General features: G+C 43.5%; 1 protein-coding gene across 1 annotated transcript; it reads left to right on the top strand.

The window, feature by feature from the left end:
- Nucleotides 1–3,583: 3,583 nt before the first annotated feature.
- On the top strand, nt 3,584–13,075 carry LOC119216376 (uncharacterized protein C1orf226 homolog). Its single transcript, XM_037469130.2, has 4 exons — nt 3,584–8,334; nt 8,698–8,894; nt 9,004–9,128; nt 10,360–13,075. The coding sequence occupies exons 1-4, from the start codon at nt 8,304–8,306 to the stop codon at nt 10,961–10,963; spliced, it is 957 nt and encodes a 318-aa protein (XP_037325027.2). The 5' UTR covers nt 3,584–8,303; the 3' UTR covers nt 10,964–13,075.
- The last annotated feature ends 893 nt before the right edge of the window (nt 13,076–13,968 follow it).

Genomic DNA, 13,968 nt, shown 5'->3' on the forward strand with positions numbered 1-13,968 from the left:
ATTTATAACAAAAATGTCATTGAATGCGTTTTTTTAGACGTGTTTATCTAATTAAAGAAAATTACACGTAATTATGAGATTAGTAATTGTGGCATTGCATAATATTTTAATTTGCCTAACTCCTGTTTTTGTTTTGTTTTTGTCCTCTTAGCACCTCAAAAACTGTTATAACATTCAAATCTTGCCTCCTATATGCTGCCAATCTGTGAACCTCGCATCCCAACACCATTTTTAACTAGTTGTGTGAAAACAAAATGGAACACGCCAAATTTTACTATTTTATTTCTTGGACGTGTTGTCCATTATTTTAATGTCAATGTTTTGTATACAATTTGTTTGCATTTTGCATCACAAATTGGTTCAAACCCGGTGGTGCGGCTGCGTTTTGTCCGAACCCCCGAAGTGCTCCTTAGAAAAATGTGAAGACTTAATTGTATTTTCCTAATATTTCCGTTCCTGTAAGGACATGATCACAAGAAGCGTAATAAATCAAAGAGTACACACTCTGCTTTCTGTTTCTGCACCTTTTGTTATTTTCCATTAATACGCCTCAGCATTTCTTTATGCTAAACATGTTCTCTCTTCCTTCCCAGCCTGCTCCCTGACACCTTCTTCTATTTTAGCCTTCAGTGTGAATCCTCCCTTTCATTTGATTTCTCTCACATGTGTTTGACCTTATTCTCCTGTCATCTCGAGAACCAAGCTGCTCCTCCTCAGACCTCTCCGAAAGGCCAAACGATTCCTGCTGTGTGATAAAAAAAAAATTTAAAAAATGGAGATGCTGGTGGTCTTTAGTGAGATCACACGCCGAAGCCGAGGTTTGTTTCCGAGTTTGAACTCATTCCTTCATCTTTTACTGGTTATGGAGTGAGGCTCTGATGTATTTAAAGGGTACAGTTGAAGTGTGTGCGTATTTGTGGTTGCTGTTGTGCACATGTGAGAGTGAGCTTACTTCAGATTCACCATGGTTTGCTCTTAGCTCCGTTAGCAGCAAGAAAGTTCATCTCGTCATGTAATATTAGCAGAGGCACCATTGTGGAATCACCACGTTACCCCCAGTATAAACATCACAAATTATTTGCTCTTCGAAGGTCTTTGAAACATTAAATTTCACACTCCATTCACATCCGGTCCAGTCGGATCTCGGGCTCAGCCGGTGTGTAATCAAGTCATTAATTGTGTCATCGGGCATGTCGTCGGCAGCCAGTCCGTCCGAGCAGAGCACGCTCCGGTGACTTGTATCGATTTCCCCGTCTCAGGCAGGTGTTTTTGAAACTGGGGTTAAGAAGCACAACAGCTTGGGAGCAGCGCAAATCAATACCCACACATATCAGGTCATGACGAGTTTTTAAGCCCTGAAAGTGACACCTTTTTATTTAAGGGGGCAGGGGTGGACAGTTTGGTTCCCCCCCCCCCCCCCCCCCCCCCATTTTAAGGACAATGCAGCAGGTGAATGATGTTTTTAAGGGAAAAAGGGATTAAGTCAGTCACATGACATTGAGTTTCACTGCATACAAGTGCAAAACTTCAGTCACATATTCATACAAACTTCGGGAAGAGCCACTGCCAAATTGTGGATGCATGCAATAACCGTCCATCCAAAGATCCAATATCGCTGTTGAACAGTCCTGCTGATGGCTTCAATCGCATGTAGAGATTTTAAAGGGAGAGCTTCCACAGCATGACAGAGTCTCTGACAGTTGGCACGTTTGTTTAATTTATTTCGTACACGTTGTTCTCGTACCCACCGATTATCACTTCAGATGAAAAGGGGTTGGAGTTAGTAAGTAAAGCATTATTCATACACCATTCTTTTTAGTTATTTACTAAATGCTTTACAGGCATTAAAATAGATTTCATATATGTAGAAAGAATGAATTCAAACATAAAACAATGAGGGACAGAGCAAACTTAAACGGACCAAAAGATGAAGCATGCAATGCAAAAGTGGATTCTAGCGGTTCGGGGCTAAAGGAGGTGACTAGGAGGCTTCTTACTGGGGTACTGGGTCACGTACAAACGCACCGTCTCAGTGCTCAAATTAATGACCACGTCTGCACCAGAAGGGCAGAGGGAATAAAGGACTTTAAAAGCCAAGCTATTAATCCTCTCACCTTGGCTTCAATGATTGGAGTCAAATCCACCAAACTGCTACGATTCACACGGAGAAATGAACAATCTTCTAATCATTGTTTATGTCCTTACGCCGCATTTTCACGCTTGTAATGGTAATGATTTAATTGACAGATAAAATTGTTGCCGGAAGTCGTCCATAGTTTCAGCCCAAGTGCACTTTGTGTCTCGTGGCCGACCTTCCACCCGCTGACCCTTCAGCGTCCACGGTGGGGTCGGGTAAACCTTTTTCTTCGAGGCGCTTTACTCGGCATTCACACAAATGTGCACGTTTTGAGGCAGAGGGGACGTGAGAAAAGCTGCCCTGGTGACTGGATCTCTGCTTTGATGTTCCCACGGTGCAGCGCTGAGCGGCAGCTTGGCGTTGTGCGTAATCTGGAACATGTGCGGCTCCAGATGTGAGGGTCTAAGAGAGCAAAAGTGGTCTTGGATGGCGCGGAAGGCTCAGCTCGGCAGCATCTGTCTCTCTGTCCCATGTCTTTCCTTTCTGCACAGCGTCCTCTGTGTTTCTTCATATCTCAGCTGACAAAGGAAAGTTGACAACATTAAAGTGTGAATGTCAGCGTCCGTCAAAGAGAAAAACTCCCACAAGCAGGAACCTTTGATTCAGTCAGTAATATTTAAACGTGATGCTTAGTGTTTGATATCTGATAAAGAGGCACACTGAAGCTCCTTTACACTGTCTCAATAGGAACAAACTCGGATTAACACAACGTGTCGATGCGCACAAAATCAAAGTTGGCCTCGCTTTGTCTCAGTCCCACGTCCTATAGTGCACTTTTTGGGGGTGGTTATTTCTCACGGCTTTGACTAGACCGCCTTATATCCCACGGAGGGATCTTAATGTTTGCCACACACAGGTGAATGATACTCTAGATAATGGCAGTCCTTCAACACAGCAATGGCCGCTCCACAAAGACCCCGTCTAACACCTTTGGGATGTACTACAATGCTATAAGCCTGTAAGACCTTATCAACAGCCTCAGTGGCAAATCCCCACCAGCAGTGTTCCAACATCACAGATCCGGGGGGGGAGGCTGCAGATAAGTGCCCGTGGTTTTTGAAGTCCATCCATCCATCCGTTATCTGCAAGCGCTAATCCATCACCGGGTCGATCCCAGCCGACCAATCACAAGGCTGATGATTTAGCGCTGCCCTAGCCTGCGCGTATTCAACGCCGCGTTGGGAGCGACAGACGCGTGGGTTTTCCTGCCGCCTCGTTTCCCCCCCTCTGCAGCTCGGTCTGTGGCTACATGCTCTTCTGTGGGCCAGACGCTCCGCCCCCCCCCCCCCCCCTCCCCACGGGGAGCCTCGGGGTCAGACACACAGCGATTTGGCAAATGGCCGAATGAATTATTGATCTGACGACACAAACATGTCTGGTTCTGGAGTTTCCTGTTTTTATGCCGTCTTGTGGTTCCTTCGCCTCCTGCTGCGCCCTGTTTTCCTGGCTGAGTGCGACCTACGTCATAACTACGCTTTAGAGGTTACATTTCATTGTTTACCGCTAAGACTTTTACAGTTTGGGTCAGTAATTTCCCCAGAATGTGTGTCAACCTGTTCCAGTCGGTGGAGTGAACTCCTTCCATGCGGCTGTGGGTTTGAGCACGCATGGGTTAAAGAGAACAAGCTTTCCCAGGTGGGTAAAACTGTGTGTTCCCTTTAATTAGCACATGACGGGCGCTGTGGCAGCAATGCATTGTGGTCTGATGAGGACGCAGTAAGTGAAGAAGTTGGCATTGAATTAAAGAATCTCAAATTATACTCACTTATGCCTTACTTTAATATACATTTATAACAAAGCGAGTCAGAAAAGACTTCCAGTGGAGCTGACAATACTATTGATTGTGTCAACACATGACATGATGATTTACCCGTCGATGGAACCGTTTTGACAGAATATCACATTGCACGTCAGGAAAGCTCAAACTCAAAGACTATTTCATTGATTACCTTTCATTTTTGTATTTGATGGCAAGAGGCTGAATCGCTTGATTTCGTGCCTTTGTAGCAAGTGCCAACCGGGAAGATGGATTCACTCAGGGATTTGCACAGAGGTTTGTGGTTTCTTCTGACGCATTTCAATACCTTTGGTGATCCGTCTCTTTTAATCTAGCACACTCATTAGGTCCAAACTTCACTAGGAAATAGCGCTTGACATTGAGTGGACGTCTAGAGTCTAATTGTAGTGTAGGTCGCCCAGTTTGTTCATTTATAGGTCCCTCACCACCCATGTGCTGCTGGTTTTATTTCTACGCTGCCCAGAGATTTGTCCAAAACTTGTCGTGTCGTACTGTGATCTGAAACTGTCTTTTCCCCCGAGACGTTCTTAAACTGTTTGGCCTTTTGTTTTTTAATGGGTGCAGACACGGATAATGCACTGCAGCCTGGATTGGTGCTTTACTGCTGCTTGTCCAAAATGCAACGTATTTAACACGAAACACATGGTCCTACGGAAAGAGAGTGGTTTTTTTGCAGAGAAACCCGGCCTGAGGTTCCCTGAAGAGGTTTCAAAGACAAAAGCCTGCTGCCGTAATTGATCTTCTAATTGAAGAGTCAGGGCAGGTGGACTCCTCTCTAATTAGTTTAATCAGTAATGGATTCAGAGGAGATTATGTGGGATCATTCATTGCATTGTATGAACTCCTAAACAGAGCTTCATTTGTAATAATTATGATGAAGGCTTGTTTCAAAGTTTAATCTGGGGGCCTTAACACTGCTGCTGCCAACAAAACAACCCCAAAGGGGACTAAAGGTGTGGTTTGTGGAAAGATTTATTTAAGGTGGAGGAGGAAAAAGAGAGAAAGCGAGGAAGAGGAGATGAATCAGTTTTGTAAATGGGGAATCCGTTTTCTCCAGAGGTCAGAGTGGGAGGCTCGGCCTGTCACCACATGATGGATGCTGGCGGATGTTTTGGGGGATAGAATGCGGGGCAGCGCCTGTTAAAGAGGAGGACGTTTGTTCCTCCTGATGGACCACTCAGAAAAATCACATCGGCCAATAAGATTAGATGAAACTGCAAAGATGTCCTCGGGGGGGGAAATTAGCTTGTGAAGCATCGTGTGGGTCAGATGGAGACAGAGAACTGACAATAATACAACTACAACACAACTGCACATTGACAATCATGCAGGAAATAAAATATCAGGCGTCTTCATTTCAAGCTGTGTTGGATTTATAGAGTTTGATTTTCTACTTTTTCTACCATCTAAGCAGTTAGGAGGGAAAACGCATACTAAAGGAAACTGAGGCATGATTTTGAAATCAACTAGACTGATCTTTAAAGAGAAGATTCAATAGATTTACTTAATTTAGTTTATTTTTGTTTTGTTTTTCTCCTTATTTTCACTCTAATGTTCAATATTAAGGTCGTCCTGTGTGCAGAAATTCATGAATATTACATCAGATCCTCCATAAAATTGGAAGTGATATCCAGACGTGGCCCTTTCCAAGTAGAAAATGAGTAAAAGCCGGCACAAAGTGAGGATGTGACCGGCAGCGTGTCCTTCAGAGTTCAATCCACCAAATCAGGAACTTCTTCCATTAATCCTGTCAGTCATCAGTCTGAGGAAAACCTGTACCAGAACCCAAGCACTTTTCTGTGAAGCTAATCAGCATATGGGAGGAGTAGATCCTCACAGATGCAAAAGCCAAAGGTGGTACATCAGTGTTCTTCTACTTCTTGGATGTTTTTTTCTTACGTGGACCTACAACTTTAGTATGTTTGCACTTTTTCTTCTCCGTTAATATATTTTTAAGAAGGTATATCTTGGCACAACTTGATTCCTCAAAACTTATTTGACAATCTCGTCTCAGTGTCTTCATCCATAGGAAGTGTGTCGGGTGGATGTAATGAGAGCCTCACGATGGCTGCTTGGCAGAGGACAAAATCCCACACACAGGGGCACTTGGAGCTGATTTGGCAACACAATGGAAAGGCGAATCATAATGGCCTTTTGAGTCCTCATTAGTCCTTATTAAGATAGAGGAAATTACACTAGAGAGAAAAATATTCACTTCTTAGCTGTTTATTATATTCAGTTTAACTAAGAGAATAGTGTGATTATTATGGTACATCCCTGCATTGTGTTCAGCTATCTTTCAATGTAAAGATGTAAAGCTGCATTGATGAGAGACGTAAGAGTTGGAGTGAACACGTTTTTCATGGCGTAAAGGTCAGCTGACCTGCTCGTTCTCCTGATGCAGAGACAACCCCTTAATTATGGCAGTCCTGTCCAAGAAAATCCAAACCTTGTCATTTCTTTCAGAACACACACGTTTAAGTAACAGTAACATTGTTTAAATTAACAAAAGGTAGCTTTTGCAATTTTGTTAGGGTTGCAGAAAGTAGCGTTATCCTTGTAGTTGATTCAGCCCGGACGACGGCTGCTTGTACTTGAGTGGGAGTGGGAGCGAGTCCCTCTTTATTAACAGTTTTATACACCTAAAATCCACCTCTTTTTTTTCCCCACTATGTTTCTCTTCTGGCTCTCTGCGTTGTCTATTTGGCACAGGGCTGAAGTGAGGGATTACATGTGATTAAACTTCTGGAATTTAATAATGAGTTTGGAGGGATTACACACAGACATAGCCCTCCCAGAATATAGCACGAACGATCATTTTTGCAGAAGAACTCTGACGTAGTTGCACTTAAAAGATAACAAAACGCACACTGTAATCTGCTTTTACAGTTTTACAGAAGTAGGGAATCGAAGTGCAGAAGTTCTCACATTATCTTTGATTAAAGATTCTTTTGTTCAGAAAATGATGCCCAGGGCACCTAAATCTTGAATCTTGTCTTTTTTCAAAAGTAACTGAAAACCCCTTCTCCAGTGGACACTAATACGTATACTAATAACTAATGTGAATACTAATAACTAGTGCAACGTAGTATTAATACTTAATTTACTGTTTTCTCATTTTCTGGCCCACAGTCAAAGGTCTGATTAACTCATTTTGATATGCATGTTGATATTTTTAATAATGCCTTATTCTTCAAACTTACTGGCCACTCTAACTGTGTATCTTTAGTATTCATGTAATGCCGTTCTAGTGGCTTTAAAAACCTTTCACCAGGTTAATACCTAATTGAATTCACAGTGATTGCTGCGATTCAAACTCAATGTGCAGCAGACGGTGCTTAATCACGCGTGGCACTGCCTGACTGAAAGGTCTTTATTGGAATATGTCCTATGCTGTAGTTGCCGTGCGGGTGGATGAAACAATTACTGTAAGTGTAATGCTTCAGTAGGCAAGAAAATCCACCCGTTTTGTCAAACTAAATCCCAGTGGGGCTGCTGCACAGAGGGCCTGGTCCCGTCTGCACTAGTTGGGAGAACAAATATTAAAGGGATAGTTTGGTTGTTTTGGGGTGAGGTTGTATGAAGTACTTATAGAGCGTCAGTACATTAACGCTGATGGAGACTGAATTACTTCACGGGTTAAACAGGAATATCAAATCTCACGTTTTGTGACTGGTTCATTATCTTCCCCCTAATTAGCTGCAACTTCAATATCGCTGTGTTGTCTTTTGATTGGTATATGGAATATGTCCAGGTTGCCCTTCTTCACCGCAACACCCTCCGGCGGAGACCAAGGGACTTCTGCTGCGTGTGGGCATTTGCATGCAGCACTTGAGAGAACACCATATTGGCATTTGTTTGGTGAATAGTGACGCCTTTAGAAGAAAGAGCCTGAGACCATCCAGTGGAGAAATTGTCATACGTATGATGTGTGTAAACGAGCCGGGCTGCTATTTTACTTCCAAATAGCAGATGTTATATTAAGAGAAAAAGTAGATTTTTTTTTATTTAAAAAAACTAACCTGACCAAAAGGTTTAGCATGCAACATCTTCTCCTTCAGGTGTCCTTCATAATTCCTTCTCCTATGGGTGCATTTCAATGTTCACCCATTAGGAAGCAATGGGGGAGGAATATGTGGCCTTGTTTTTTAATAGGTCAATATGTTCCCTTACAATCACTTGTTTCCCTGCATGTTGCTGCCTGTAAAGCACATGTGTACTTTGTGTGTTCTACATTCATGTGGCCAAGAAGATGTCCTCTGATTTGTATCGCTATAGTAAGACAGGAATCCGCTGCATTTTAAACTCGCAGTAATCTGCGTCTCTGGAGGTACACTATTCTGAAATCTGGTATTTTTGTCTCATTAAATGCCTTCCGAGAAACATTTCTCTCCGAGAGGTAAGATCTTCTATCTTAAGTGGATTAAAATTTCCCTGAGCTCTCCTTTTATATTTTGCTGTTTCTGACCCTGCATTTTGGTCAACTTCTGCTTCATTTTCATTGGTTGTTGCATGTTTCATTAGAAATGCCTTACTATTTTTAAATGTTTTATATATATTCTGTGATCATTACATATATCACTCCCCTGCCACCTGACTTTAAATGCATTCCCAATAAACGAACCGCGGTGTGATGATGTGACGTCAGAGGGACCCGACGTGGTCCCCTTTGTATCGTGTGGCTCTTTGCAACAACAACACGTCCTGTTTGGTACTCACCTCCGCTCTCTTTCTGTCTCCCGTTTCCCTCCTTTTCTCACAGTTGATCAAAGTATGTTTGAGAACTCCATTGCCCAGCAGTCCAGTCCTCAGACCCCGAGGTCGGGCCAGCCCTCGACCCGACGCTCCACGGCATCGGCCAATCACAACCTGGGGTCCAGCTCTGTCGACTCTCCATCCTCTGGTGGCCAGCAGAGGCTCAAAAACGCCATTAACCTGGGCAAGGCTGTCGGCGCAAAGGTCAGCGCCGTTTAAGCAGGAAGTTGTCGATTTTTGCAGTTGTGTTGTCTGTTTAATTTCTTCAATGTCCCATCAGTGGAGTAGATTTCTGTCTTTGTCTTTTTCGCAGGTCAATGACTTGTTAAGGAGAAAGGAGCCCAGTCACCTCGGGGACATCGGGGTCACTGAGGTCAACAAGAACGTGGATGCAGTGTGGAGCGATATGGAACATCTCAACCAGACCACTGCAAACAGGTACACACACACACACACACACACACACACGTTTTGAAGAAAGTCTTTTGACTTGATCCATTAGAATCTCTCTTCTTCTAAATTTATTTTTACTATTATTTATTAAGATAATTCCAAATTAATTTGCAAACTTGTGCGTCAAAGGTTGCTGGTTTAATGCAGTCTGGCCGAACTGATTAAATGTTTTCTTTTAGAGCGTTTCTGTATAAATGAATGAATTTTATATTATATAGAATTCCTAGAACTTTTGAGTAGATATTATTAGTAGATATAATCGTATCATAGAAAAACTTTTGAATGACCTGCTGTCTATCAATGCGGCGGCAAGAATGAATGATTTATGATTTTACCTGTGAAGTGGGGTTTAAATGAATAATGGCACATTAAAATTTCCTGTGAGACGTCTGAAATTGAATAAGATAGAACTTTTCAGCCTCTTATACAGTCAAAATGGAAATTCCATTCATTATGTATTCATCCCACTCATACAAGGCAGGTTGTTTGTGTGTGTCTGCATCGGGGATTAGTTCAGCAAAGCATCGGCCTGTTGTGTGTCCAGAAAATCGATCAAGCACAAGTCATTTCCAGCAGATCTGCTCCCAGCTGTGGACTGATGAGTTTGGGTTTAATTTAGCAGGGACCACTGGTCTGACCGACCTTGTGACTGACTGCTGCCACCCGGACCCACGTAAAGCCGTGGACTCGAGTTCAGAACAATCGGGGAGAGCGTTTTTCAGTCATCATCATTGAAAATCAATGGATATTTCTCTTTGAATTTATTCAGGCAATGTCCTCTGTCTCCTCCATGGAGGAGGTGTTAGTCATGGTCAGGTGCTCTCCAAACTGCTCCTTTCACCCCTCAACAATAGTCCCGGTTCTGCGGTTCTCCTGAACAAAGCCAGCGCAGAGCCCTGCTTTCCATCCTGAGTCGTCATCCAACCGCCAACCAAACGTCCTTCTCCGTGCCACAGCCCCCCCCCCCCCCATCCCCCATCCCCCATCCCAAAACCGGTGACTGTTTCAAATCACCCTTGAGTATCCATTTGACAAGGTTCCCGGTGGTTGCATTCTATGAGTTTATTAGTATTTGCATATTTGCCCTTCTGTTAAAAAGAGAAGAAATGTAGAAAAAAAGCCAAGATCTCCTAACTTTAAAACGCAGTATGTACACTAATACCAGAACTTCATTTTGACTTCTTTTTAACGTATTGCCTCGGTTCCCCTCCTCCAGCCGCATCTCCTCGTTTGACTCCTTCCCCCGGCTGGACCCGCCACCCCCATCGGGGAAGAAGCGCCTCCCCAGGGCGCTGAAGACCACCCAGGACATGATGATCTCCTCTGATCCCGTGGTCTCCTCGCCGGACCCCGCTGACTCTTCCTCCTTCCTTTCTTCTCCTGACAAGACGGCCCTCATCGCCAAGGAGGAGCTGAGGAACGCCAAGGAGCAGCAGGGCGGCGAGATGGAGGACGACGGACCAGAGGAGCTCGCGGAGAAGAAGCCCGTGGCCGATTGTTGGGAGACAACCGGGAGCGCTGAGGCGCTCGATGGAGGAGAACCTGTGGTGGAGAACGGGAGCAGCGCAGGAGGCGAAGAGGAGCACCAGCTGCAGCTCTCTGTGCCGGACCTCATCAACAAAGAGCCCCCCCCGGACGTCTGGCAGAGGGCAGAGGGGTCGGACTCCCGGCTGGCCTCCACCCCCCGCTCGGGCAAAACGTCCTGCCGCATCAGCCTGGGCGAGGAGGTCCTGCTGGGCAACGGCGCCGCCCGCAGTAAGAGCATCGGGGGGAGCGCCGCTGACTCCGGGTCCCACCCGGACCTGCTGATGTTTGAGTAACGAGGCAGACGCCGGTCCAGCACGCCTCAGAAAGATCACATGGGTCGCTCTGAATTTCAAGTCGAGGGCTGAGAGGGTGATTCAAACAGACTACGAAGACGCACCGTGGATTAAATATTCACTGCCACTGCTACATATTTAACTCTCCCTGCTCCAGGGCACGCTTTAAGAAAAGGGAACAAGGGCTCCTGTGGATCCGGGCACGGTCCAGGTCTGTGGCTTTTTAACTTTTCTGAATCTTTTTAGATGTTTAAATGTCATATACAATGTGGCAACATATCCCAGAGACACTAGCAGCTTCTGCCTGACGACAGGAGCGCATAGCGACCAGCACCACATGACCATTAAGAGAGAGAACTTGTTGTTGGAGGCGTGGGTTCATTATGGTGCAGTGAGAATTAAATATTAACATTTCAAACATAGATTGTTACTACTAAGCAACATCATTTTATCTTAACAGTCTATCATGTAAAGCTCTTCCAACATTTTGTAACATTTTTGTTTTAGGAATGCAACAATACCAAATAATGTAATAGTGAATGAATTCGGGGTAATGAAATATCCCTTTAAATGGGCTAAAAGTGGTAAACTGGTCATCATAAAAAAAAATTGTAAATTGTTCTTCCAGAAAAATCAAAACAAGTGAGCAATAGATCTTTTAAATGTATGAGGAGTTCTATTATTTATCAGCTTTAAGTTATTATATCATCATGCCATTCAGTTCAGCTTTTGTTACATTTAAAGGGATATTTGTTGTCACTCTGTAGTCCATATTATACAAAAGCTGCCACAATGAAACCAATTACAAACCGCATTGCATTGGATATAAATAGTATACTTAATTTTAGCATAGATTTTGGGGGGGTTCACTTTCAGTCGAGTCGCCACACTTACATGCCGCCCAGTTTGTGAGGCCTGGAGGCCTTTTGACCCGCAGCAGCTTCATATTGCAGCATCTCTGTCCCATCTCTGGTCCGTTGAGAGTCATAGACGTTTGTGCCCTGTGACCCTCAAAGGGACCTTTCAACGCTCCGCCAGCAGGAAACAGATGCCACAACATAGAGACACTCATTATTTTCTCCTCTATTTGTTTGTGCCGAAAATATATCGGAATCACAAATATAGAGGCTTTACCTCTTCACCCCAGAGAGTGTTAGAGATTTGCAACAGTAAATATTGGCTCGGCTTTAAGGTTTGAATAAGCAAATATGGAAGAAATAAAACTGAGTTTGCTGGCTGTCAGTATAGTTATTTGCCGTCTGTATCTCAGGTCCAAGAGGAGAATGGCTTCCAGTCTTCCTTCCGGCCAAGAAAGTCGTCTTCTGAGGCGGCTAAACTCAAAGTAGATTCTTATTATTATCCCCAAAAACCTGACAGCAAGTTGGTTTGAAAAGGGTAGATGGGCGGCGTGTTGTTTTCCATCGAAAGAGACTAACGAGCTGTCAACAGAGAGATGAAAGAGGCGTGTTTTATTGGAGCAGATCATTTAGTGACAGACCAAAGACAGGAATTAGCAGCTCAGCCAGAAAGCGTTGTCTTTGTCTTATAGCTGTTGTGAAAAAAAACAAGCAATACTTCAAACGGGATTTTTTGAGTATTTCTCCTTCAGTTGCCCTTCTACAATTAAGGAAGAAAAAATGCAAAACCAAAGTTGTGACGTTTTCGACAATTCAATAGCGACTTCACCATTGTTTTGCCGACGGATCCGGCTGCGTTTTATTACCCTTTTAACATCTGGCGCACATGGAAAGCAGGCTTCCAGATGCCAAATCCACACCCTAAGAAATAACCGCATTTTCAAAAAAGAGCTCCACTGGCGGCATCTACAAGTGTCCCCTGCGTCTTTGCATGGACTTCTTGACCATGAGCCACGGAAACAGACCCAGGAGCAGCTGTAGTCGCGTCCGGCAGAATGAGAGGAATGTGGAGTTGTGCCGTTTAGAGAAAGGAAGCTTTGTCTCCCTCAGTCTGTCTCCTGTCTCCCTCGTTTTCCTCACATACCCCGTTGATTTTTTATTTATTTTTTTAAAGCGCTGGCATAACAGCTGGCATCCAAACACAACAAACCAAATTGCCCAAAAACAATTCCCCCAAATGTTTTAATGGCGGAATCCTCAGACCTTCGTGTGCACTTTAGTTTTAATTCGGTTTACATGCAGTGAAGTGCGTGTACTGACGGAGGCCCCCGGGGGAGTGTGCGCAAACACATGCTACTGTTGGATTTTTTAAATGTCATATCTCCTCTGTATTGGGGTGACAGATGTTCCAGCAGTGGGTGTCTCCAAAACAACACAATTTGCATTGCCGAGACCCAAGTGTGAATATTTTGAGGTTTGGGCAAAGTGACCTTTTGTGAAAATAAATGCTGTGAAGAAACCAAAAGTAGAGACCCGAGCTAAATGATCTGATACTGCTAACCATTGAAAGTTAATCAATCACCAATAGATTTAAGATGTTTTCATTGCACATGAAATATGAACTAATCAAAACAAATAAAGTAATGAAAGGGTTGAAAATAAAAAAACACATCACCTTTGTATCAACCCTAAGTCCATTTTAAACTAGTGATGCAAAAATATGGGAAATGAGTCATTTTAATCTTGGATCACATATATATAGATATAGATATATATGAGATGAGCAGGTTTCAAGAGAGGTTTCTGCTGTTTATTATCAGTCAGATTCGAGGAGATGAATCAGACGCGGTCAGGACTTTCTGTGTTTCCTTTCAGCAGCATCCTGAGAACAGCTCCATCTAGTCAACATGCATCCTTTGAAACCACTAAAGTAGATTTATATTGTATTTTCCGATGATGAAGGAACGGTGTTGTACATTCTGTGGAGATATTTTATTGCTTTTTTTTTTTTTTTTTTTTTACAATCTCTCTGAATATGCAAATCGGGTCTTGCTCTAACAAATGAAGGAAAGTGATTTATTTTGATATTCAGTCAGAAGTAGGCGTTGCAATCTTATCTAGTGGCCTTGGTTCATTTGGTAAAAGGAA

Source organism: Pungitius pungitius, chromosome 7 (genome assembly GCF_949316345.1).
Source record: "Pungitius pungitius chromosome 7, fPunPun2.1, whole genome shotgun sequence".
Taxonomy (NCBI): Eukaryota; Metazoa; Chordata; class Actinopteri; order Perciformes; family Gasterosteidae; genus Pungitius; species Pungitius pungitius.